Source organism: Globicephala melas, chromosome 5 (genome assembly GCF_963455315.2).
Source record: "Globicephala melas chromosome 5, mGloMel1.2, whole genome shotgun sequence".
In the NCBI taxonomy this organism is placed as follows: Eukaryota; Metazoa; Chordata; class Mammalia; order Artiodactyla; family Delphinidae; genus Globicephala; species Globicephala melas.
This window is the reverse complement of record NC_083318.1, coordinates 116,548,929-116,576,676: the sequence shown is the minus strand read 5'-3', so window position 1 is coordinate 116,576,676 and position 27,748 is coordinate 116,548,929. Positions and strand designations below refer to the sequence as shown.

Below are 27,748 nucleotides of genomic sequence, written 5' to 3'. Positions count from 1 at the left end.
TAGCAGTGTTTTTGAGCTGTTATTTACTGAGAAATATTCTGAGGAAAGGGTAGGAAAAAAATTCAGCCTTCTTTCATTATTTATACCTTTTACTGTAATCACCCACTTCCAAAATAGCTCCACTTGACAGAAAGTGTAACCTTTGAATCCTGTGTTCTGTGTATTAGAAAAGAAATCCATTCTTGTATACGGTGATGAGTGTTGCAACAACTGTGATATTTCTGTAGAGAAATTTTAAGACTGTGGAGCTTCAGTTTCATCTTCTGTAAAGGAGGGTACTGAAAGAGAATGGCCTTTAGGATCTGTCATTCTGTAGAGTTATACTAGGATTTTGCTCTCTACCTTGTTCGCTTCATCTGTGATTAGGTACTCGACTTTAGTAAGATTTGGTAAAAACTAGTGTAATCAATATTTTTAAAGTTACTGAGATTTGAAGGATGCTTATTAAGGATTAAGGCAATTTAAAAATATTTGTGTAGGTGATACCCATCCACTGTATTTAGAATTTTAATTTCATAAAAACAATTTTTAATTTTAGGAACAAGAGCTGAATGCTCGAGCCCGGGCCCTACAAGCTGCATCTGCATCCTGTTCATTTCGGCCCAATGGATTTGACGACAATGATCCACCAGGAAGCTGTGGACCAACTGGTGGTGGGGGTGGAGGAGGGTTTAATACAGTTGGCAGACTCGTATTTTGATGCTGAGAGAGTCCAAAATGCACTGGTCACAAAACATCCAATACTATGACTGTTTAAATGTCAGACTGTAACAAATATCATATCTATCTTTTATTTTTCTTTTCATTAGACCGTTATACAAGAAAACATAGTGCTTGTTTTCATTTTGTTGACAAAACGTTTATTAACAAAATGCATCATTGGGAAAAAATCTACCTCTTAAAATTCCATTTTCTTTTATGGTTAGACATGCTTGACCAAAAATTTTCAGAGGCAAATATGTACCTGGTCCCTAATTAAGCTGCATTAAATTTAGTAGAGGCAATTAAATGGTCCTGTCCTCAGTTTTACTGAACAAAAGATAGATTTCATTTAGCATCCTTTATAAAAGAATTGGTGTTAGAGGTGAAGGAAATATTGTTAGTAAGGAAAGAAAGAAAATCTTTTATTTCCTGTGTAGTTACCCCATTATTAAATTCAAGTCTTTGAGAATACTAGAGATGATATAGTCTCTCATGAAGGCAATAACATAAACTTTATCGAGCTGTAGTACTTTTCAGGTTTGTTCAGTGCTGTCTTCAGCATCACTGTATCTACATTTCAAGTACAAATGTTTTAAAAAAGGATTATTTATACATATGTGCTGAATTGATTTTAAGAAAGGTGCATGATCCTGTAGGAGCCACATTTTTACCTAAAAATTGCTAACTTTGTAGTGTTTCTAATTGTTTGAGGATTTTAAAAATTCTATTTCAGGGAGTATATCTTCTGTGTGTTTTGAAGGAGGTGAGTTCTGTATGTGCCTTGCAGTACTGTAATTCAAAAATAGGAATCTTTGGCTGCGGAAAAGTTTTTTACAAATGAAATGTTAGGAAGTAATTTTTTGTGCTAATGTTAAAATTATAACCTTTTGAAAGGTATTAGATTTTCCTGAAGTAAAATCTGATGGTTCTAAATCAATAAGTGTAATAGTTTGTTTTTAACTCTTAGAAGAATTCAGAGGAAATCAACCTAGTCAAGTAAAAAAATTTTTTCGATTTTGTTACTTAATCCTCAGAATATTAAACATTGATCACATATTTTTAGAGTTATACATTTGTGGGGGTTTTTGTTTTTTCTCATTTGAGTCATGCGTTTTGCACAGTTGTTTCTGTTTCACAGTTTCAGATAAAATGTCGAAATGTCAGCCCCTGTGGTCCCACATTTTCTTTTGCCAGGAAACAAGTCACTTCTCCTGGGTCTTGATTATACAGTATTTAGAAGTTATCCCAATTGTCCCCATTCCTAAAAGTTTTAACTTATCCATGGTGTACATTGTTCTGAAGATTGGTCACATATTTATTTTGAAAACATTTTAAGGAAAGAATGTTCTTTGGTGATTTGGGGTTTATCTTTTTCCCAAGCTTTTAATGGCAGTGGTTAAAAACAGAACTCCTCATCTTCATTCTACTACTCCACTCCTAACCTGTTTCTAGTCACCAGGAAGATTAGGAAAACTGACTGGATTAGTTAAAAACTGGAAATTCTTTTGCAGAATTGAGACTTCTCTTGCCTATAAATCACTGAACCAGAAAGTTTTTTTTATCAACTGTCTTTCCTCTGGACTTCCTATTGTTCTAATAATGAATGTCTAAGCTATGCGTTCAGTTATCCACTGGCTAGATAATGATTTATAGTCAGACTATATCAGTCTTAGCATCTATTGAAATTGGTAAAGTCATGTAATACTTGGTGGGTTGATAGTGGGCTCAGCTGCTTCTACTAGAAACTTCCATAAAGACAATTAGACCTACACAAAGTTTTATCTATGAAAATAGCAAGTCATTCAAAGATTTTTATGTGTCAAGGTAATACATATTGAATTTTCAAAATGATAAGAGAAAGATGAAACTCTAGTTATATAATAATACTGAGCATATTTAGATAACTTCATACCACTACCAAAGACTGGAAATTAAAGATTTCCTTTTAAGATTAAAAATATAGTAACATTAATTATTTGCTGAGCTTTTATTTATTTTAGAGAAAATTGTTAATTTTTTCCTTTTTTTAAAAACATTTTTATTGGAGTATAACTGCTTTACAATGGTGTGTTAGTTTCTGCTGTATAGCAGAGTGAATCAACTATACATATACATATATCCCCATATCTCCTCCTTCTTGGTCTCCCTCCCACCCCTCTAGGTGGACACAAAGCATGAAGCTGATCTCCCTGTGCTATGTGGCTGCTTCCCACTAGCTAACTATTTTACATTTGGTAGCGTATATACGTCCATGCCACTCTCTCACTTTGTCCCAGCTTATCCTTCCCCTTCCCCATGTCCTCAAGTCCATTCTCTACGTCTGTGTCTTTATTCCTGTCCTGCCCCTAGGTTCAACAGAACCTTTTTTTTTTTAGATTCCATATATATATGTTAGCATATGGTATTAGTTTTTCTCTTACTTCACTCTGTATGTGAATTTTTTTAATTGAAGTATCGTTGATTTACAATGCTGTGCTAATTTCTGTTGTACAGCAAAGTGATTCAATTATACATATATATACATTCTTTATTATATTCTTTTCCATTTTGGCTTAGCTCAGAATATTGAATACAGTTCCCTGTGCTATACAGTAGGACCTTGTCGTTTATCCCTTCTATATGTTATAGTTTGTACCTGCTAACCCCAAACTCCCAGTCCATCCCTCCCATGCCCCTCCTCCGCCTTTGCAACCACAAGTCTGTTCTCTATGTGTGTCTGTTTCTGTTTTGTAGATATGTTCCTTTGTGTCATATTTTAGATTCCATGTATAAGTGATATATTGTCTTTCTCTTTCTGACTTATTTCACTTAGTATGGTAATCTATAGTTCCATCCATGTTGCTGCAAATGGCATTATTTCATTCTTTTTTATGGCTGAGTAGTATTCCATTGTGTATATGTACCACATCTTCTTTATCCATTCATTTGTTGATGGACATTTACATTGTTTCCATGTCTTGGCTATTGTGAATAGTGCTGCTATGAACATAGGGGTGCATGTATCTTTTTGAATTATAGTTTTGTCTGGATATATGCCCAGGAGTGGGATTGCTAGATCATATGGTAATTCTGTTTTTAGCTTTTTGAGGAACCTTCATACTGTTTTCCTTAGTGGCTGCACCAACTTACATTCCCACCAACAGTGTAGGAGAGTTCCCTTTTCTCCACAGTCTCTCCAGCATTTGTTATTTGTAGAGTTTTTAGTGATGGCCATTCTGACTGGTGTGAGTTGGTACCTCATTGTAGTTTTGATTTGCATTTGTCTAATAATTAGTGATGTTGAGCATCTTTTCATGTGCCTATTGGTTATCTGTGTGTCTTTGAAGAATGTCTATTTAGGTCTTCTGGCCATTTTTCTATTGAGTTGTTTCTTTGTTATTGAGTTGTATGAGCTGTTTGTATATTTTGGAAATTAAGCCCTTGTCGGTCACATAGTTTGCAAATATTTTCTTCCATTCCGTAGGTTTTCTTTTCATTTTGTTTATGGTTTCCTTTGTAAATTTCATTAGATCTCATTTGTTTATTTTCGGTTTTATTTCTATTGCCTTGGGAGACTGACCTAAGAAAACATTGGTACAATTTCTGTCAGAGAATGTTTTGCTTATTATCTCTTCTAGGAGTTTTATGGTGTCATGTCTTATGTTTAAGTCTTTAAGCCATTTGAGTCTATTTTTATGCATAGTGTCGGGGTGTGTTCTAACTTCACTGATTTACATGCGGCTGTCCAGCTTTCCCAGCACCCATTGCTGAAGAGACTGTCTTTTTTCCTATTGTATATTCTTGCCTCCTTTTTCTAAGATTAATTGTCCATAGGTGTGTGGGTTTATTTTGGGGCTCGCTATTCTGTCCCATGTATCTGTATGTCTGTTTTTGTGCCAGTACCATGCTGCTGTGATTACTGTAGCTTTGTAGTATTATCTGAGGTCTGGGAGGGTTATGCCTCCATCTTCGTTCTCTTTCCTCAGGATTGCTTTGGCAATTCTGAGTCTTTTATGGTTCCATACAAATTTTAGGATTATTCTAGTTCTGTGAAAAATGTCATGGGTAATTTGTTAGGGATCTCATTAAATCTGTAGATTGTTTTGGGCAGTATGGCCATTTAACAATATTAATTCTTCCAATCCAAGAGCGTGGGATACCTTTCCATTTCTTTGAATCACCTTTAGTTTCCTTTATTAATGTTTCACAGTTCTCAGCATTTAAGTCTTTTGCCTTCTTAGCCAGGTTTATTCCTAAGTACTTTTTTTTTTTTGGGTGCAATTATAAAAGGTAGTCTCTTTTTTACATTCCCTTTCTGATATTTCATTGTTAGTGTAAAGAAATGCAACTGATTTCTGTATGTTAATCTCGTATCCTGCTACCTTGCTGAATTTGTTTATCAGTTCTAGTAGTTTTTGTGTGGAATCTTGAGGGTTTTTTATATATAGTATCATGTCATCTGCATGTAATGACAGTTTTACCTCTTCCCTTCCAATTTGGATACCTTTTATTTATTTTTCTTGCCTGAGTGCTGTGGCTAGGACTTCAGTAGTATGTTGAATAAAAGTGGTGAGAGTGGGCATCTTTATCATGTTGTATTGATTTTAGTGGGAAGGCTTTCACCTTTTCACCGTTGAGTGTTATATTGGCTCTGGGTTTGTCATAAATAGCTTTTATTATGTTGAGGTATGTTCCTTCTATATCTACTTTAATAGGAGTTTTTATCATGAATGGATGTAGAATTTTGTCAAATGTTTTTTCTGCATCTGTTGAGATGATTGTGTGGTTTTTGTCTTTTGTTGATGTGGTGTATCACATTGATTTGCATATGTTGAACCATACTTGTGAACATGGGATGAATACCACTGGTTGTGTAAAATCCTTTTCCTGTATTGATACTTTTATCATGTTATAGTGTCCTTATCTTTCTTTATGGCCTTTGTTTTAAAGTCTATTTTGTCTAATATGAGCATTGCGACCCCTACTTTCTTGTCATTTATGTTTGCGTGAAATATCTTTCTCCATCCCCTTACTTTCAATCTATGTGTGTCCTTTGCCCTAAAGTGACTCTCTTGTAGGCAGCATATTATAGGCTCTTGTTTTTTTTATCCAATCTGCCACTCTTATGTCTTTTGATTGGATCATTTAGTCCATTGACATTTAAGGTAATTATTGATATGTATTTATTACTATTTTAAACCTTGTTTTCCTGTTGTTTTTATATTTCTTCCTTGTCCCTTTTTCTTTTTTGCTTTTCCTTTTGTGATTTGATTTTTTTTTTTTTTGGATTATACTTATGTTCTCTTCCCTTTGGTGTTTGTGACTTTATTGTATGTTTTTGATTTGTTTTGGTTGCCCTGTTTTTCAAGTATGTTAACCCCTTCCTACATCTACTTTGCCTTAGACTGGTAGTCATATAGGCTCAAATGCATTCTTTAAAATAAAATTAAAACCAAAAAAAGAATCTAAATTTTCTTTCTCTCCTCCCCCACATTTTGTGATTTTGATGTCCTCTTTTACAGCTTCATGTTCATCCTTTTGCTGTTCCTTGTGGTTATCATCACTTTCACAAATAGATTTTTTTTTCTTTTTAATCTGTATACTGGCTCATTTAAGTGATTTACTTTCCTATTGTGATTTCCTCTTTCCTATAGCTTCTTGCCTCTTTTCTATTTAGAGAAATCCTTTCAATATTTCTTTTAGGATAGGTTTAGTATTGCTGTATTCTTTCAGTTTTTGCTTTTCTAAGAAATTCCTTATCTCTTTCTATTTTAAACGGTAATCTTGCTGGGTGGAGTATTCTCGGTTGCAGACTTTTCCCTTTCAAGACTTTGAATATATTTTGCCATTCTCTCCTGGCCTGTAACATTTCTGTAGAAAAATCAGCTGATAGCCCTATGGGGGTTCCCTTGTAATTAACCTTGTTTTTCTCTTGCTGCCTTTAGAATCCTTTCTTTAACATTTGCCATTTTAATTATAATATGTCTTGGTGTACGTCTGTTTGGGTTCATCTTCTTTGGAACCCTGTGCTTCCTGTACCTGGATATCTGTTTCCTTCTTTAAGTTTGAGAAGTTTTCAGCCATAATTTCTTCAAATACATTTTCAATCCCCTTTTCTCCTTCTTCTCCTTCTGGAATCCCTATTATGCATAGATTGGCAGGCTTTTAATTATCCTATAGGTCTCTCATACTGCTTTCATTTCTTTTCATTTGGCTTTCTGTCCGCTGTTCTGACTGGGTGATTTCCATTATTCTATCTTCCAGATCATTTACTCATTCTTCATTCTTAACTTCATTCTTACTGCTGTTCATTGCCTTTAGTTCAGCTTTTGCCTCTGCAAATGAATTTTCTAATTTTCCTTGGCTCCTCCTCCTATTTTCTAGTTCCTTTTTAAAGTAATCTGCATTTCTGTCGACAGCCTTTCTAATTCCTTTAGTATTTTCATTATCTCCTCTTTAAACTTGGTGTCTATTAGACTGAAGAGGTCTCTTTCGTTGTTCTTTCAGGGGAATTCTCTTGGTCTTTTAAGTGGGAGTGGTTCCTCTGCTTCTTCATTTTACTTACATTTCTCTTACTCTGAGTTTAGGAGAAACAGTTATCTACTGTGGTCTTGGAAAGCTATTTATACGTGGGAGTGTCCCTGTGCACCTTGGGTAGGTTTATTATTTTGGGCGCAAGGGCTCTTTTTAGTATGGATGCCTGCCACCTTTTTCCTCAGCGTGTGCTGGCTGTTATCCCCTTGATAGGGGATACACAGATGTGGTGGTTCGTGCACCCTCCCAGAGCCCTCAACAGGGCAGTGGTGGCCAGTACGCACTCCCAGATCTCAACAGCAGAGGCTTGTGCATGCTCCTAGATCCCACAACAGTGGTGGCAACGGCTGGCACACACTCCCAGATCTCTCAGTGGTGGCAGCTCACACGTGCTCCAGAGCCTGCAACGGCAGAGGCAGCAGTTGGCACCTGCTCCCTGATATTTCAGCAGTGGTGTGCATTGGTGGCAGCAGCTCACACCCACCCCCAGGGCTCGTGACAGCAGTGTCCTGTCACCTGAGAGTGCGCACATGGGGAAAGAGTCTCCTATGGCAGGGCCGGGCCCTCCCCTCGCCCGCCCCCCAGCAATGGCGCCTCACCTCTACAGCAGGCCAAGGATTCGTCTGCTTGCACTCTCGGTTACAGCCACATCACACTCCAGCCCTTTCAGGCTGTCTCCTCACAGCCGAGCCCAGTCCTCTCCCTGGGCCTGACCTCTGAAGCCTGAGCTTCAGCACCCAGCCCCCATCTGCACCAGCAGACATGCATCTCAGGCTGGGGATTGCAGGGCAGCAGCACTGACAATCTGTTCGTCTCTCTCCATTTTGCCTCCCAAAAACAGGTTGCTGCACTCTCCTCCGAGGCTCCAAAGCTCCTCCTCCATCCAGGCTGATCTCCCCACCAGTGAGAGGACTTCCCAGGGTGCAGGAACCTTTCCTCTTTCACAGCTCACTCCCAGGGCCACAGGTCCCATCCTGATTCCTTTTTTTTTTTTTTTCTTTGTCTTTTGTCCTACCTGGTTACATGGAGATTTTCTTGCCCTTTTGGAAGTCTGAGGTCTGCTAGCATGCAGTAGATGTTCTGTGAGAATAGTCCCACATGTTGATATATTTTTGATTTATTTTTGGGAGGAGGTGACCTCCATGTCCTACTACTATGCCATCTTGATCGCTCTTCTTATTTGCTGAATTTAAAGTATTTATACCTATGGAAGATTTGGAACCAGAATAATGAGACACTTCATTCAAAAACTCATCTAACTGACCCTTTTCAATAAGCTAATACTAAGGATTGCTAAGGATCATTTTATTCCTCAGTAATTAGCATCTCCATTGCTTTCATGCAGCTTTATTTGATTGTCGTATTAGGTCTTTTCTTTCTCCCATATTCCTAACCCTTGTACTTTCCTCTGACTCTTGCATATAAGGTCTGACTGAAGGCTGACTAGAGAACTACTGTTTCTCTTTAGTTCAGCCTAAGGTAATCAGTTTAAATGAAGCTGCTCATTGCTGCTGAGAAGAGTACATTAGGCCTCACTAACAAAAATAAAAAACTAGAAATCTAAGTCTATTCTTTCAAGGATGTTTATTGACACATTGAGAAAAGTAGAATTTTTTTCCAGAGAGATATACAGAGAAGAAAATACATGTGATGTTGTTGGATATGTAAGCCCTTGTAACCCATCCACTAAGAAAATGCCTGTGCACCTCTGACTCATGACATTTACATAGCTCATGTTGGAGAAAGGAATGTAGCTCATTCCCCAAGTATCTTCCCATCACTTCTCTTCCAGCTGAATAATCAGAGAAACAGGGCAGCATTGTGTTAGACATCCCTGACTTTCGTTTCCTTACTTTAAGTTTCCAGAAGAATCCTTTGGATGTAGAAGTAAAGAGCTCTCATAATGTCTAGAGGTATTGTGGGACTTTGTGGCAGGTTCAGAAGGCCTATTATATTTTTAACTCACATTTGGAAAGAACAAAAATATTTCGAAAGTAAGTCTTAACCTCAAATCCATAATGTTCTTTGTCATTTAGTTCCATTCTTTTTATGATAATGTTATTTACAAAAGCAGTTATATTTTCATAGACTACCTCTTGAAAAACTTTTTGCTACCTCTTTTAAAAGGGGATTGAATGCTTATTGTGTGCCCAGCACAGTTTAAGGAAGACATAATTGGCATAATCTGTCCAGTACACATATCTTAATATAAATCACCATTTTGATGTTGTATTCTTAGTTCCAGTTCTTAATTTCCAGTATATATTTTCCTATGATTATGCACTTCACATAATATGCACTATACAAAGAGAGCTTTTTAAATGAATATTTCAGAGAAAATAATATATATATGGCATCTTATCTCATAAGTGTTGTACTTTGTATATATTTTTACCCTCTGTTTTTTCTAATAAGTTTAGATTTCTGAAACTAAATAGTCCTGAAGTAATGGATAAGTTCTTCACATCTTAGGAAAACTTATTAGGAAATGTTAACTATGATTAATAACTTAGTAACATAATCTACAGGAATAAGGTTAAACCTTGGATAATGTGATCTTGTAACTAACAGGTTAAAGTGAAAGCAAGGAAATTTGAATTGAAGTTAACCCAATGACTCTCTTCCACTGGAAGGGAACCAGAAAGCATGTTGCCATTGTTGCTGCTCATGGTCTTCTTTCAGTAGTGAAGGATGTCACCTTGAAGACAAAGCCTACACACAAAGGAGGGCAAAGCAAAGCAAAGCAAAGCAAGAGAATTGTAGAGAAATAGTGCTGGAGTCCTGACTGTACTTCACTCAGTCCTCATGACCCGAGTTTCTTGCTATACCAGGGATGGAATAAGAACTGAGAGGAGCTTGGGACAAGATGGCAGAGTAGAAGGATGTTGGGCTCACTTCCTCTCACGAGCACACCAAAATCACAACTGCTGAACAGCAATCAATAAAAAAGACTGGAACCTGCCAAAAAAGGTAGTCTTCATCCAAGGATATAAAGAAGAAGCCACAAGATGGCAGGAGAGGCGCACTTGTGATATAATCAAATCCCGTACTCCCTAGGTGGGCAATCCACAAACTGGAGAAAATTATATTGCAGAAATTCTCCCACAGGAGTGAGAGCTCTGAGCCCCACGTCGGGCTCCCCAGCCTGGGAGTCTGGCATTAGGAGGAGCCCACAGAGTATTTGGCTTTGAAGGCCAGTGGGGCTTGATTGCAGGAGCTCCACAGGACTGGGGGGAACAGAGACCCCACTTTTGGAGAGTGCACACAAGGTCTCACACATACCGGGACACAGGGCAAAAGCAGAGTTTTCATGGGAGCCTGGGCTGGACCTACCTGCTGGTCTTGGAGTGTCTCCTGGGGAGGCGGGGTGTGACTATGACTCTCCCTGGGGATGTGGACACTGGTGGTAGAGATTTCAGGGAAAGTTCAGCTATGTGGACTTGAGGAGGCAGACGTCTTGCTTGTGTCATCAGCGTGAAGACCTGGCCCCACCCAACAGCCTGTAGACTCCAGTGCTGGAAGCCTCAGGCCAAACAACCAACAGGGTGGGAACACAGCCCCACCTATCAGCACACAAGCCACCTAAAAACTTCCTGAGCCCACAGCTGCCTCTAGACACACCCCTTGACATGGACCTGCTCACCAGACTGCCAAGACCCAGCTCCACCTACCAGTGGACAGGCACCAACTTCTCCCACCAGGAAGCCTGCACAAGCCTGTAGACCAACCTCACCCACCAGGAGACAGACACCAGAAGCAAGAATACTACAATCCTGCATCCTGCAGAACTGAGTCTGCAAACACAGAAATTTAGATAAAATGAGATGGCAAAGGAATCTGTTCTAGATGAAGGAACAAGATAAAACCCCAGAAGAACAACTAAGTAAAGATAGGCAGTCTACCCAAGAAAGAGTTCAGAGTACTGAATGTAATGATGATCCAAGATCTCAGGAAAAGAATGAATGCACAGAGTGAGAAGTTACAAGAAATTATTAACAAAGAATTAGAAAATATAAAGAACAACCAAGCAGAGTTGAAGAATACAATAATTGAAATGAAAAATACACTAGAAGGAATCAACAGCAAAATAAATGAGGCAGAAGAGTGAATAACTGAGCTCGAAGACAGAATGGGGGAAATCACTGCCATGGAACAGAATAAAGAAAAAAGAATGAAAAGAAATGAGGACAGTTTAAGAGACTTCTGAGACAACAATAAATGCACCAATATTTGTATTATAGGGGTCCCAGAAGGACAAGAGAGAAAGAAAGGGCCTGAGGAAATATGTGAAGAGATAACAGATGAAAACTTGCCTAACATGGGAAAAGAAACAGTCATCCAAGTCCAGGAAGTGCAGAGAGTGCCAGGCAGGTTAACCCAAGGAGAAACCAAGACACATAATAATCAAACTGACAACAATTAAAGACAAAGAGAAAATATTAAAAGCAACAAGGGAGAAGCAACAAATAACATACAAGTTCATCCCCATAAGGATATCAGCTGATTTTTCAGCAGAAACTCTGCAGGCCAGAAGAGAGTGACATGATTTTTTAAAGTGATAAAAGCAAAAAACCTATAACCAAGAATACTCTACCCAGCAAGGCTCTCTTTCGGATTCGATGGAGAAATCAAAAGCTTTACATACAAGCAACAGTTAAAAGAATTCAGCACCACCAAACCAGCTTTACAACAAATGCTAAAGGAACTTCTCTAGGTGGAAAAGAAAATGCCACAACTAGAAACAAGAAAAGTATGAAATGGGAAAGCTCACCAGTAAAGGTAAATATACAGTAAAGGTAGGAAATCATCCACACACAAATACATCAAAACCAGTAATCATGAGATCAGGAGAGTACAAATGCAGGATATTTTAAATGCATTTGAAATTAAGAGATCAGCCACTTAGAATAATCATGTATATATAGACACTGCTATATCAAAACCTCATGGTAACCACAAACCAAAAATCTATAATAGATATACACACAAAAAAGAAAATGGAATCCAAACACAGCACTAAAAATAGTCATCAAATCACAAGGCAAGATAACAAAAGAGGAAAGGAAGGAAAAAGATCTACAAAAACAAATCCAAAACAATTAACAAAATGGCATTAAGAACGTGTATATCAATAATTACCTCAAATGTAAATGGATTAAGTGCTCCAACCAAAAGACAGACTGGCTGAATGGATAAAAACACAAGACCCATATATATGCTGTCTACAAGACACCCACTTCAGATCTAGAGACACATACAGACTGAAAGTAAGGTGATGGAAAAAATATTCCATGCAAATGGAAATCAAAGAAAGCTAGAGTAGTAATACTCATATCATACAAAATAGACTTTAAAATAAAGACTGTTACAGGAGAAAAAGAAGGACATTAAATAATGATCAAGGGATCAATTCAAGAAGATATAAAAATTGTAAATATATATGCACCCAACATAGGAGCACCTCAGTATATAAGGTAAATGCTAATAGCCATAAAAGGTGAAATTGACAGTAACACAATAATAGTGGGGGATTTTAACAACCCACTTACATCAATTGAAAGATCATCCAGACAGAAAACAAATAAAGGAAACACAGGCCTTAAATGACACATTAGACCAGGTGGACTTAAGTGATATTTATAGAGCATTCCACATGAAAGCAGCAGAATACACATTCTTTTCTAGTGTACATAGAATATTCTCCAGGTAGATCACATGCTGGGCCACAAAGCAAGCCTTGGTAAATTTAAGAAAACTGAAATCATATCAAGCATCTTTTCAGACCACAACACTATGAGTGAAAATCAACTACAAGAAAAAAACTGTAAAAAACACAAACACGTGGAGGCTAAACAATATGCTACTAAACAACCAATGGATCACTGAAGAAATCAAAGAGGAAATCAAAAAATACCTAGAGATAGGGCTTCCCTGGTGGCGCAGTGGTTGAGAGTCCGCCTGCCGATGCAGGGACATGGGTTCGTGTCCCGGTCCGGGAAGATCCCACATGCCACGGAGCGGCTAGGCCCGTGAGCCATGGCCGCTGAGCCTGCGTGTCCAGAGCCTGTGCTCCGCAATGGGAGAGGCCACAACACTGAGAGGCCCGCATACTGCAAAATATATATATATATATATATAGAGAGAGAGAGAGAGAGGGAGATAAAAATGAAAACACAATGATCCAAAACCAATGGGACACAGCAAAAGCAGTTCTAAGAGGGAAGCGCATAGTGATACAAGCTTACCTCAAGAAACAAGAAAACTGGGCTTCCCTGGTGGCGCAGTGGTTGAGAGTCCGCCTGCCGATGCAGGGGACACAGGTTCGTGCCCCGGTCCGGGAAGATCCCACATGCCGCAGAGTGGCTGGGCCTGTGAGCCATGGCCGCTGAGCCTGCGTGTCCGGAGCCTGTGATCCACAACGGGAGAGGCCACAACAGTGAGAGGCCTGCGTACCACAAAAAAAAAAAAAGAAAGAAAGAAAAAAGAAAAAAGAAAACTGGTGAATAAATAACCTTACAGCTAAAGCAACTAGAGAAAGGAGAGCAAAAAAACCCCAAAGTTAGTAGAAGGAAAAATATCATAAAGATCAGAGCAGAAATAAATGAAATGGAAACAAAGAAAAAAATAGCAAAGATCAATGAAACTAAAAGCTGGTTCTTTGAAAAGATAAACAAAACTGATAACCCTTTAGCCAGACTCATCAAGAAAAAACAGGGACAGGGACTGAATGAACAAAATTAGAAATGAAAAAGGAGAAGTTAACAACAGACACCACAGAAGTACAAAGGACAATAAGAGACTACTACAAGCAACTGTATGCCAATAAAATGGACATAGAAGAAATGGACAAATTCTTAGAAAGGTACAATCTCCCAAGACTGAAGCAGGAAGAAATAGAAAATATGAACAGACCAATTACAAGTACTGAAATTTAATCTGTGATTTTAAAACTCCCAACAAACAAAAACCCAGGACCATATGGCTTCACAGGCAAATTCTATCAAACATTTAGAGAAGAGTTAACATCTATCCTTCTGAACTATTACAAAAAAATTGCACAGGAAGGAACACTCCCAGGCTCATTCTATGAGGCCAGCATTACCCTAATACCAAAACCAGACAAAGATACCACAAAGAAAGAAAATTACACACCAATATCACTGATGAACTTAGATGCAAAAATCCTCAACAAAATACTATCAAACTGAATCCAACAAACATTAAAAGGATCATACACCATGATCAAGTGGAATTTATCACAGAGATACAAGGATTTTTCAACTTCCGCAAATCAAGCAGTTTGATACACCACATTAACAAACTGAAGAATAAAAACCATATGATCATCTCAATAGATGTAGGAGAAGCTTTTGATAAAATTCAACATCCATTTATGACAGTAAAAGTGTCACTGTTTGCAGATGACAGATACATAGAAAATCCTAAATATGCTACCAGAAAACTACTAGAGCTTATCAGTGAATTCTGTAAAGTTGCAGGATACAAAATTAACACAGAGAAATCAGTTGCATTTCTATAAACTCACAATGAAAGATCAGAAAAAGAAATTAAGGAAACAAACCCATTTACCATTGCATCAAAAAGAATAAAATACTTAGGAATAAACCTCCCGAAGGAGGCAAAAGACCTGTACTGTGAAAACTATAAGATGCTGATGAAAGAAATCAAAGATGACACAGATTGAAAGATATACTGTGTTCTTGAATTGGAAGAATCAATATTGTTAAAATGACCATACTGCCCAAGGCAGTCTACAGATTCAATGCAATCCTTATCAAATTACCAATGGCATTTTTCATAGCTCTAGAGCAAAAAAAAATCTTAAAATTTGTATGGAAACACAAAAGACCCCGAATCACCAAACAATCTTGAGAAATGGAGCTGGAGGAATCAGGCTCCCTGGCATCAGACTACACTACAAAGCTACAGTAATCAAAACAGTATGGTACCGGCACAAAAACAGACTTATAGATCAATGGAACAGGATAGAAAGCCCAGAAACAAACCCACACACCTACAACAAAGGAGGCAACACCATACAATGGAGAAAAGACAGTCTCTTCAATAAGTGGTGCTGGGAAAACTGGACAGCTACATGTAAAGAATGAAATTAGAAAATCCTCTAACACCATAAACAAAAATAAACTGAAAATGGATTAAAGACCTAAATGTAAGGCCAGATACTATAAAACTCTTAGAGGATAACATAGGCAGAACACTCTTTGACACAAATCACAGCAATATCTTTTTGGATCCATCTCCTAGAGTAATGGAAATAAAAACAAAAATAAACAGATGTGACCTAATTAATCTTAAAAGTGTTTGCACAGCAAAGGAAACCATAAACAAAATGAAAAAGACAACCTACAGAATGCGAGAAAATATCTGCAAACAGTGTGACTGACAAGGGATTAATCTCCAAAATATATAGATAGCTCATACAACTCAATATCAAAAAAAAAACCAATCAAAAAATGGGCAGAATATCTAAATAGACATTTCTCCAAAGAAGACACACAGATGGTCAATCACATGAAAAGATGCTCAATACTGCTAATTATTAGAGAAATGCAAGTCAAAACCACAATGGGGTATCATCTCACACCAGTCAGAATGGCTATCATCAAAAAGTCTACAAATAATAAATGCTGGAGAGGGTGTGGAGAAAAGGGAACACTACACTGTTGGTGGGAATGTAAATTAGTAGAGCCACTATGGAAAATGGTGTGGAGGTTCCTTTAAAAACTAAACATGGAGCTACCATATGACCCTGCAATCCCACTCCTGAGCATATATCTGGAGAAAACCATAATTCGAAAATATGGATGCACCCCAATGTTCATAGAAGCACTATTTGCAATAGCCAAGACATGGAAACAACCTAAGTGTGCGTCGACAGATGAATGGATAAAGAAGACGTGGAATATATATATCAATACAATGGAATATCACTCCATCGTATAAAAAAAGCCATAAAAAAGAATGAAATATTGCTATTTGCAACAACATGGATGGACCTAGAGTTTATCATACTAAGTGAAATAAGTCAGAGAAAGACAAATATCATGAATATCGCTTGTATGCAGAATCTAAAAAAATGATACAAATGAACTTGTTTACAAAACAGAAAGAGACTTGCAGACAAAGGAAACAAACGTATGGTAACCAAAGTGGAAAGGTGGAGGGAGGGATAAATTAGGAGTTTGGGAGTAACATATACACACTACTGTATATATATAAAATAGATAACCAACAAGGACCTATTGTATAGCATAAGGAACTATACTCAGTATTTTATAATAACATATATTGGAAAAGAATCTGAAAAACTGAATCACTTTGCTGTACACCTGAAACTAACACAACATTGTAAGTCAACTATACTTCAGTTTAAAAAATAAAGAAAAAGATAAGCCAAAAAAATTTAACCCAATGAAGCTTAAAAAAGAACTCTAAAATATAAGTTCTTCCATATATATTCTTAAGCATTTACCAAACTGTCATATCATTATAATGTTAGCCTTATTTTTTGTTTTACTAAGTTAATTTTCTTACAGAGTCCTTTTTGGAAGTGAATGAACCTCAAAATGAATGAGGGATTTAAAAAAGCAAGGATTCAAAGTAAACAGTTCTTTAAAAAAATATAGGGTTTCTCTGGTGGCACAGTGGTTGGGGGTCCGCCTGCTGGTGCAGGGGACGTGGGTTCGTGCCCTGGTCCAGGAGGGTCCCCCATGCCGCGGAGCGGCTGGGCCCGTGGGCCGTGGCCGCTGGGCCTGCGCGTCCGGAGCCTGTGCTCCGCGACGGGAGAGGCCGCGGCAGTCAGAGGCCCGTGTACCGCAAAAAGGAAGGAAAAAGAAAAAAATAATAAAAAGGAAAAAGTTAGCTTATAAAGAAACTGCAGGTTTCCTATATGAAAAGAAGTTTTGCTATAGAAATAATTTTAAAGAAATAAAGAGTTTTATTCAACAAATTAACTATCTGGGTTTTACAAAATCAAAGAGATTTGTTATGTAAAACCTTTAGCCACAGTGTTACATAACCAATGTGGATTTAAAATTAAAAATAGAATCTAAGAAGTCAGCCAAGTGTGTAGCCAGCTCTCTGTGTCAGTTATGGCCTGCAGTCGTTTTTCTCTTAATAAATCTCATGTTTTCAAGTTTTGCTTTGTATGCTAGACACACACACACACATCTTGATTTCAGAGGGATAAAAAGGTTAGCCTTTCCTGGCTAGATCAGCAGTTTTCAACCTTGTATTATGTTAGTAACACTTGGAAAGCTTTTAAAAAATAATACCATGCCTGGCCCTGCCCCTGCCCCAGGCCTATTAAATTACATGGGGAGTGGGCACCAATATTTTTTGAAGTTCCTCACATGATTTAAATGTGCAACCTTGGTTGAGAACTTCTGGGTTAGAAAAGGAGTTGTTTTCTCTAGGGCTTTTATCCAAGGACACTAACATGTTGAGTGTCTATCATGTGCTGGATACTGATAGATATTTATATGTCTTGTTAACTTATATCAGCCCTGTAAGTGAGTTCATACCTTTACCCTCCCTTACTCTTTTATGGATAAAGTGAAGACTCAGATTAAGGAACTTGCTCAAAATTTTGAAGCTAAAAAATCAGAAATTGAGATTTTTAAAAATCATAATTGAGATTTTAATCCAGGTCTTCAGAACTCCAAAGTCAATGCTCTGACAGAGGGACAGTAACAAGTAGGAGAAAAATGTGATCAAAAGACTTAAGCAAATTACATATTAATAAGGGTTTGCAATAAACTTAATGAAATAAAATTTCTATAATCTGTATCAATTATACTTTTGCACTCCAAACATTATTCATAAAAGGAAAAATGTGAGACCTGCTTTGTTAAAACTTATATGGTTGAGAAACACGGTTCTGAGCAAACTCATTTGCTACATCTGTTTAATCTCTGTTTACTAGCCTTATTTCTTCCATTCTTCCTTTTCTGTCCTCCCAAGTCATACTGGACCTTGTATAGTTCTTATTCAGACAACATTATATACTTGCCATCTCTAGGCTTTTGCACATGCAAGTCTCAGTATAGCACACCATTCCCCTCACCCCACTTTTCCCTCCCTGTTTTCATTTGACTAATTCCTGCTCACCTGTCAAAATGCTCAAGTCTTCTCATAAAAACGTCCCAAACTGACTAGTCTCCCCTTTTGTCCTGGGTTGTGTCTTGTGCTTCTCCTTGAAAAGACCATGGCTTAGTAATGGAGCTAAATTAGCCTTAAAGGCTGATCCTCTATAGCAACAAAGATTAAAAGCAGGTCTTAACACAAACAGGCTATTTTAGTTAGCATAAAATTCAAGTTAATTCATGTATAAGCCAGAATGACTTCCTTATATCTCAATATGTGAAATTTTCTTTTATCATTTCCCTGTTACAATGACAAGATGTTCTTTCCAATCTCCTTCTTCTACTCTTCCTGCGAAAGACCCTGCACCCCACTAAATCATGTTACACAAACATATAACTATAATCCAGGTACAAACATTTCCCCAAAGACCCTATTTTTCTATAAAACAATAGGTCAATGCTTATATTTAACTCTTAATAAACACTTAAATTTTGGGGGAGGAAAAAAAAGCTGACTTTCAAAGGCTCAAACTCATCTGTAAGTAATTTAACTGCATGCAGAACAAAATCCAACACTCTTTAAAGTAATATGACAAACCCAGTACTTAAGAAAATAAAATTCACAATATTCAGGATCTGATAAAAAAATTATTAGGCATTCAAAGGAGGAAAATATGACTCATACCAAGAAGAAAAACCAATCAATAGAAACAGACTCAGAAATTATGGAAAGGAAGGAATTGACAAACTAGGAGCTTAAAAGAATGTAAAGAAAAATATGAACAAAATGAACAAAAAATATGAATAAAGAAATGGGAAATCCAAGAAGCTCAACAAACCGTCAACAGAATAAACATAAAAGAAACTACACTGGGCTTCCCTGGTGGCTCAGTGGTTAGGAATCTGCCTGCCAATGCAGGGGACATTGGTTTGAGCCCTGGTCCGGGAAGATCCCACATGCCGTGGAGCAACTAAGCCCATGCGCCACAACTACTGAGCCTGCATGCCACAACTACTGAAGCCTGTGTGCCTAGAGCCCATGCTCCACAACAAGAGAAGCCACCACAATGAGAAGCCTGTGCACCACAACAAAGAGTAGCTCCCGATCGCTGCAACTAGAGAAGGCCCGTGCACAGCAACAAAGACCCAACTCAGCCAAGAAAAAGAATCATTAAAAAAAGAAAAAAAGAAGCTACACTAAGGCACACCATAATCAAATTTGTTAAAAACAGTGATAAAGAGAAATTCTTAAAAGCAACTGGAGAAAAAGAACACATTACATATGGAACAGAGGTTAGCACACTATATACAGCCCTCAAGCCAAATCTATCATGCCTCCTGTTTTTCATAAATAAAATTTTATTGGAACACTGACACAACTATTTATTTACCTATTGGCTACGGCAGTTTTTACACTACAATGGCAGAGTTGAGTAGTTGTGACAGAGATCATTTATCCTGGAAAGCCAAAAATAGTTATTAAAGTACTTTACAGAAGAAGTCTGTGATACCTGATATAGAAAAACAGCAGAAAGACAGCAGTCTTCTTACTAGAAAATATGCAAGCTGGAAAGCAATGGAATCATCTAAAAAGTGCAGAAAGAAAAACTGCCTAGTGAATATTTGCTATATTATACAAGTGAAAATGTCATTCAAAATGAAGGTAAAATAGACGTTTTTAGACAAAAGCTGAGAATTTTTTTTTTTTTTTTTAGTATTTGCACTACATGTACGTTAAAGAAAATTCTTGGCTTCCCTGGTGGCGCAGTAGTTGAGAATCTGCCTGCCAATGCAGGGGACACAGGTTCGATCCCTGGTCTGGGAAGATCCCACATGCCGCGGAGCAACTAAGCCCATGTGCCGCCAACTACTGAGCCTGTGCTCTAGAGCCCAAGAGCCACAACTACTGAACCCGCGTGCTGCAACTACTGAAGCCTGTGTGCCTAGAGCCCGTGCTGTGCAACGAGAAGCCACTGCAATGAGAAGCCCGTGCACCACAATGAAGAGTAACCCCTGCTCGCCGCGACTAGAGAAAGCCCACATAGCAACAAAGACCCAATGCAGCCAAAAAAATAAATAAATAAATTTATTTAAAAAAAAAAAAAAGAAAGAAAATTCTTCAGACTGAAGGAAAATGATACTAGATGGAAACTTGGATTTACACAAAGAAATAAAGAGTGCTGAAATAGATTTGGCACAATTGACTCAATATTCAGGAAAGGAGGGACAGCTTTGGAAAGCTCAAGACTCACCCTGTGCCCGTGAGCAGCAATTTGGACCTCCTGCTGCATCCACCATGCATCCAACATACCATACAGACAGACAAGACTCCCTTCCAGGAAAAGAAGTATAAACATGGACTAAAGCACAATTTGGCAAACTACAGCCTATGAGCCAGCCATCTGTTTATGTAGAAAATCCAAAATAATTAAGAATGTCTAACTTACATATAAAATTTTAAAATTAATAAGCAAGTTTAGCAAGTTACCTGAATATAAAGCCAATATACCAAATTCAAATGTATATTTATATATCAGGAATAATTATTAGAATATGAAATCAAATCATGATACAGCAATATAAAAAAATCAGTTTTTTAACACTTAACAGTAGATACACAAGACCTTCACACAGAATGCTAAAAAACATTACTTAGGAAATTAAAGAAGACCTAAACAATACATGGCTTTGGAAAACTCAATATTATAAATACCTAATTTTCCTCACACTGACCTATAGAATCGATGCACTCCCAATCTTGGAATTTTTACTTATATTAATTGAAAAGCTGATTCTAAAATAGAAATGAAAAAATTCTAAAAATAGCCAAGACTCTCTTGGAAATGAACAAGATAGGATGACTTTCTTTATAGGATAACACGGTTTATTATGAAACTAATTAAGACAGAATGGGCTTATTATTCTGTTCAGAAAAGAGAATCCAGAAATAGACCCATACTTATGCACACATGATTTATGACAATAGTAAGATAACCATCCATCCTAGTTTGCCTGAGCCTGAGGCTGTTCCCAGGATATAGAACTTTCAGAGCTAAAACAAGGAAAATTAGTATAAGTTGGTCTCCACAGACAAAGGTAGCACTTCAGAGCAGTGAGGAAAGGATGGCCTTTTCAATAAATTATAGTGGGGCAATTGGATAATCATATAAAATAAAAGACTTAACCCTTACCTCACACTATATACAAAAATATATTTCAGATGGATTATAAATCTAAACTGAAGGGCAAAATAACACTTCTTAAAGATTACTTGGTAGAATATCTTCAAAACCTTGGAATATGGAAAGATTTCTTTAAAAGGACCCAAAAAGCCCTGTCATGAAGAAAAACAATGATAAAATGCATAACATAAAATGAAAAACTTCCGATCCTCAAAGACACCATTCAGGATGAAAAAGCCGTGGAGTGGAAGATATTTGCAACTCATAAGTGAATATATAAAGAACTACAAATTTAAAAAAAAAAGACAATCCACAGAAAAATGAGGAAAAGAGAAGCAGGAACTTCAAAAGACAACAAATTTCTAAGAAACATACAAAAAGATACTGATCTTCATTAATCATCAGAAAATGTAAGTAAAACCACAATGGTACACCATTAAATGCTCATAAAATGAATCAACTTAAAAAGATTGACAATATCAAATATTGATGAGGATGTAGAATGTGAAGTCTCATACTTACGGGAGTATGGATTGATAAAACCATTTTGGAAAACCAGCAGTATCTTCAAAAACTGAACCTATGAATACTCTATTACCCAGTAACTCACTGCTAGGAATAGATTCTACAGAAATGTGTTCACAAAACACATTTTAAAAGGTTTAATGTAATATAAATCATAATGACCTAAAACTTGAACTAGTCAAAGTGTTTATGAAGAGTAGAATAGATAAATAAATTGTGGTATATCGTATGTTAGATACCTATACAGCCCTGAAAATGAATGAACTCCAGATACACATTACAACATGGATGAACTCCACAAGCATAATTTAAGGAAAACAAACCACTAATATAAAGCAGGCAGTCTGTGGATGTAAGAAGTATAGACGTTACCTTTGGAGAAGGGGAGGGGGAAGTGATCACAAAGCATCATGAATGGGGACTTCTGTGGTATAATTCACGTTCTATGTCTTACCTAGTTGTTCATTTATCTGTTGTGTTCACTTTATGATAACATATCAAACTGCATACTTATAATTTTGTACTTTTCTGTATGTCTTTTTTACTTCAAGAAAACATTGAAAAATTTCATTATAACTGGCATTTTTTTGAGACTGGCCTAGCAGAGTGTAAAACTAAAGGCCAGAAAGCAGTTAAGAAGCTACTCTGAGAGCCCCAAGGATGGATGATGGACTTAAGAGAGTTGAAGAAAACTGGAGAGGATGAGAATGAACTGTTTGCATACATCTAAATTGAGTATCTATTTTAAATTTTAAATTAAATTAAAATGTCAGTTCCTCAGGTACACGAACCACATTTTACTGGTGGTAAACTACATCTTATAATTTTATGCTTCCTTCCCATCCTAACTAACCATCATCTGGATACCCTTATAAAAAATTAAATACATGTCTGTTCTCTATGAAATAAATGAAAATGTTTAAGAAAAAAACTTCTGGGTATCCATCTTCCTGGAAATTTCAGGCTCAGTTCTGACTTCTGAAAGGGGAACTTGTAACAATATTAAAGACTTCCCCATTATTAAGGCAACAGAGCAATAGACTTATTTTAATGCTCCTCCTGTTGACCACTTATTAACCAGTCTGTCCATGGCTATAAGAAAGGAAACAACTCATAATGTTTACTTGCCCTTTTAGAACATCTTGTCTTCTTTTTCAGTTTATTTTTACTCCTTGCGTTTTGGGTTATATTCTGTCCTCTACTTCCTAGCACTGACCCTAGTTTCTTTAAACAGACAATAATAGAAGGGAATATTTTTCAGGATGTCTGCCTTGTGGTATGTGACCTTGCTACCTCACAATATTCCAGTAGAGCGCACTGCTGCCATTCAGTTTCTCCAGGATCATCCATCCGTGGCTAATTCCCAGGCACATGTTTATAAATACTATTCATGCTGTAATTTTGACAGCTTATATTTCCTGAGAGCTTTCCAGGTGTGAAGGACAGGTTTGACCTTAATCTGGTTCTTTCTGGAGCAGTTTGTTCTTAAACATGGTCCAGAGTTAATGAGGAAAATATTAAAATCTAGGTTCAAAACATGGAAAAGTAATTTGCTGTTGTAATTGATGGTACACTCCTATATGTCTCTGCTGCATAGTTTCTTCCTTTGTATAACTTCTACCCTCTCAGCTTTCAGTAATAATAGAAGCAACCGCATAATCAAACCAGCCAATGGTCAGAGAAAAGTTTATTACTTTCTTCACCCATGGATAAGATGAACACACAAGAAAAGTAATAATAATGGTAATAACACAAAACTGGCCTCTCAATCTCTACTGCCCTCCCCTGAATCCCGACAAAATAGTATTAGGGGAAAATTCCAAGCTAAACTAAGAATCTTGCTTTGGGAACTGACTGCCCAGAATATTCTATTGTGTCTTCAGCCAGGACACTGGCTGCCGATATAAACAGGTCAGCAATTGTCTGGAACAGTTTTTGAATATTCCACTACCCCATGTTGGAACATCATGGGTAGACATTTATAAGTATGCAAAGGGCTGAGTTTGTGTTAAATACGAGACAAAATAATAGATTGGCTGCCATCTGGCAAATAAATTCTCTTCCCAGATCTACTATTGACTCAGAATAAGTGCCTTAAGCAATCCACATCTCTATTTTCTAGGCAACGCAATGTCAATTAACAACACCTAGTACCCTGGAGGCGTGGTTTTGAAGAAGAACAGTCAGAGTAATAGTATTTTTAATAAAGAGGACCTTCATTTAAAAAACAATGTATGATTACAGTTGACAAGACTTCAGTGATAACCCCAAGCCTCACATTATTCAGTTATTTTACTCTCTCCGTAGAAATTTAAAAGAGCTGCTAACAAGAAGCCACATGACTATTCTCCTCTGATACACCATTTCTAAGTGGAGAGGTGGTTTTAATTTTCATACTTTAAATAAATTGACTGACGTAATTTTTTGCCATTTCAGTTTCCAACAAAAAGGTATGTTTAACACAGTCTTTGTTAAAGTGTCGAGTACGTGAAGACAGCCTACTGTTAATTTTGTATATTTGGGGATATGACTGTCTGCAAATCGATTGAATTCCCGCTAAAAGAATGCCTTCACCTTTGCATCCCAATGTCTACTGTATCATCTGACATTTAGTAGGCACTAAATAGATGCACACGAAACTGAACACAAGGTCGTGTTAGGCAGGATCATTTTCTGAGAGCTGAGAATTATGAATCTTGAAGAAGTTGATAGACCTAATTGGTCAAGAAGTGTCTGGATGGTATGTCAAGGAGAAAGCATGCATGAGGATAAGTGGATGGAAGTATTTCATGCTTTGGGGGATGTGCACCCAACCAAGACTCTGGGCATAACTGGGCCAAGAATTGACATCCCACCCAAGGTGAACGAATTAGATTTCCTTCCTAGAAATTTGGAATTGGGACTTATAGATAATAGTAATTCTATACTAATGTATATCTATTATATTGTATCCTATTAGAATTTATAAGGCTATATATAGCACTTCAAATGACAGAGTAAGATAATGTGTAAAAATTTCCATTTGGGTAGAGTAGGCACTAGATTTTTTATTAAATGGGGGAAAAGTATTTGGCTCAGTTGTGCCTTAATCTGTTTAATTACAAGGCAGAGTCAAAATCCATAGGGAAAGAGTAGTAATTTTTTAGCAATTTTAGTTATCTTTAAACTCGTGTGGCTTCTGTTTGGCATTTATTAGATTCTTGGACTCTCTGACTTTTAGAATCATGCATTGTTGTAGCCCCTATTTAATTTGCTTAGATGTTCTGCCCATGAATTTTCTGAGTAGGTACAACTACTTTCTTTAGTAAGTGTAACCTGGTCTTGCACATAGAAAGAGACAACGTGGAGTAGGCTGGGCCTGAGGCCAGTTTTAGATCTTCCCTGTGCTTGAGGATGGAATGACAATTTCTTAGGGACTAGCTGAACTGCTGAGAAGAAAGAAAAAGGGAGTGGGGAGAGGAAAAGGAAATAAGGAAGGAACAAGAGATTGGGGTGGCAGGCTTGAGAATTGCTGCTGGATTTTTATGATTTTACTTCATACCTTAAGGTGCAGTTTTATGCAAAATATTATTTAATAGTTTTAATGATAATTGAGAATTGATCTAACGATATACATAATTATTGGTTGATATAAATATCTTGTATTACGCATGTGGTAGGAACCTAAATCGACCAACTCGAAAACTTGAACCATTAGTCTTTCTTTAAGCAGCTGCCACTGCTGAGGGCACTGCTGCAGCTACGACCTCAAAGGGCTGTTGTGAGGCAGGGCGGTGGGCAGTATAGTCCTGTCTCCAAGGACAGATGTTAAGAAGAGAAGCTAGAATCCAGGATCCGAGAAGGATAGGCTTGCAAAGGGAGTGACGCCCTCCTTTGCCATTCTCTCTTTCCTACCTATTCCCCAATCTCTGGCCTTCCCCATCTTGCAGTGGTGGATCTAACACACTGTCACTTAAGTCAAGATACCTTTTATTAAAAATCCCCATGGTTTTGGTCTTCCTAAGAACTCACAATTCTGAAACTAGGGAGACAAGAGGCAAAAGCAGGATTGTCTAGTTTTATCACTGTTTTTAACTGTCAATTTTAGGACACTGCTAGAACCCAAAGCAAAATGTTCATGGAAATCCATCAGTGGATTCAGGCATAATTCTTATTTACACTGGCCTGTGATTATTTATCTGGAAAAGATGAAATGCTCCAGTTGTCAAGATCAAGAAAGAATTTTTCAAAACCAAAGAAAAAAATAAACGTGAGGCAAAGATCTTTTCAGAATTCTCTGTGCTGACTGTGTAAATGATAGTCCAGAAGTAAAAAGGAGCCCTGAAAAATCACAGATTAGGGAAAGTTAAGGATTACTCAATAACTATATTTAATTTACTACCATTTGTGATATATAATTAGGTTTTCCGCAAATATATTTACAATATCGCTGGAGGAATACATAATAAACTGTTAGCATTAATGTTTCCAGGAAGAGAACTGGGCAGGGGGGTGGGTAGAGATAGAAGGAAGACTTGTTTTTTACAGTATTTTTTTGAATTTTGTATCATTTAATTGTATTTTTTCAATTTTTTCTAAAGAAATAACCATTTATCTAACCAGACAGTAAGTGTAAATACATTCTGATCACTGGTGTAAAGTGTTTTTAATCAATAGTGCCTCTCCATTCTATGACTTTTTGGTTAGACCTTTTAAAAACATCAATGTTTAGGGAGGTCTTAAGTGTGTTTACAATAGAGATAATTCTGTTCTATTAGCCTTATGCTAAGGGAAGAAGTAATAAGGTAGTTACTATAATAGCCTTGGCATGAATTGGCAAAACAATGGTATCAGGCTGAATTGGAACTGGCAACAGAAAAAAGGAAATAAATGAGGAAAATGAGTATTGAGGTCAGTTTTTAAATCAACTGGCCCTTAAAACTCTGAATTCTGACATCCTTAAAGGCATTGTCATTCTTTTGTGGCCTGAAAGGGTACGTTATCTTTAGAGGTTTGAATCTCACGGAGTCACAGATACTCTAAGAAAAAGCCCCAATTGTGTGACGAATACCCTACTAATATAACTTGCTAATGAGAATTTTCTCTCTCCTGCTGCCCTGTACAAAACTTACTTTTTAGACTGGAAAACTTCAAAGATACAAAAAGATTAGATGTATGATGAATCTCCATATACCTGTCACTCACTTTCCCTCCGCCTTGGGATTATTTTGAATAAATCCCAGGTATCATTTCATCCTTAAATATATCCATTTGTACCACTAAATCCTGAGAATTCTTTTTAAAATAAACTTAACCAGAATAAAATGGTCACACCTAAAAAATTAACGATAGTTTCTTAACATCATGAAATCTCAGTCAGCATCCAGATTTCCGGAATTGTCTTAGAATGTTTTGTTTTTTACATTACTTAGAACAACTTCTGTTAGAATGTTTTAATCAGAATCCAAATATGGTCCATACATTTCAATTGACTTAGATGTGCCTCCTCAGACTTTTTAAGTCTATGGGTTTCCGTCTCATCTCTTCCTCTTATTTTCCTTACAAATTTTGTTGTTTTCATTGTTGAATAAACCAACAACCTTGTTCTATAATTTCCCATAGAGAATATCCTTCTAGGGGCTACAATCAAATTACCATTTTAAAGGCACTTAGAATAGTTACTTACTGTAATGCCTCTAACTTCATACAGAGTTAAGTTCA

General features: G+C 37.0%; 1 protein-coding gene and 1 long non-coding RNA gene across 2 annotated transcripts in view; one reads left to right on the top strand and one right to left on the bottom strand.

Moving 5' to 3' along the window:
• USP38 (ubiquitin specific peptidase 38) overlaps positions 1-2,497 on the top strand; it is a 34,765-nt gene extending 32,268 nt beyond the window's left edge. The window contains exon 10 of the mRNA XM_030878118.3: positions 539-2,497. Within this exon, the coding sequence (XP_030733978.1) occupies positions 539-700 (162 nt within the window). The 3' untranslated portion in view covers positions 701-2,497. The remainder of the gene's footprint in view (positions 1-538) is intronic.
• Positions 2,498-13,466: 10,969 nt separating this feature from the next.
• Positions 13,467-27,748, bottom strand: part of LOC138842703 (uncharacterized) — a 107,686-nt gene continuing 93,404 nt past the window's right edge. The window contains exon 4 of the long non-coding RNA XR_011377489.1: positions 13,467-13,660. This is a non-coding gene — a long non-coding RNA (uncharacterized lncRNA). The remainder of the gene's footprint in view (positions 13,661-27,748) is intronic.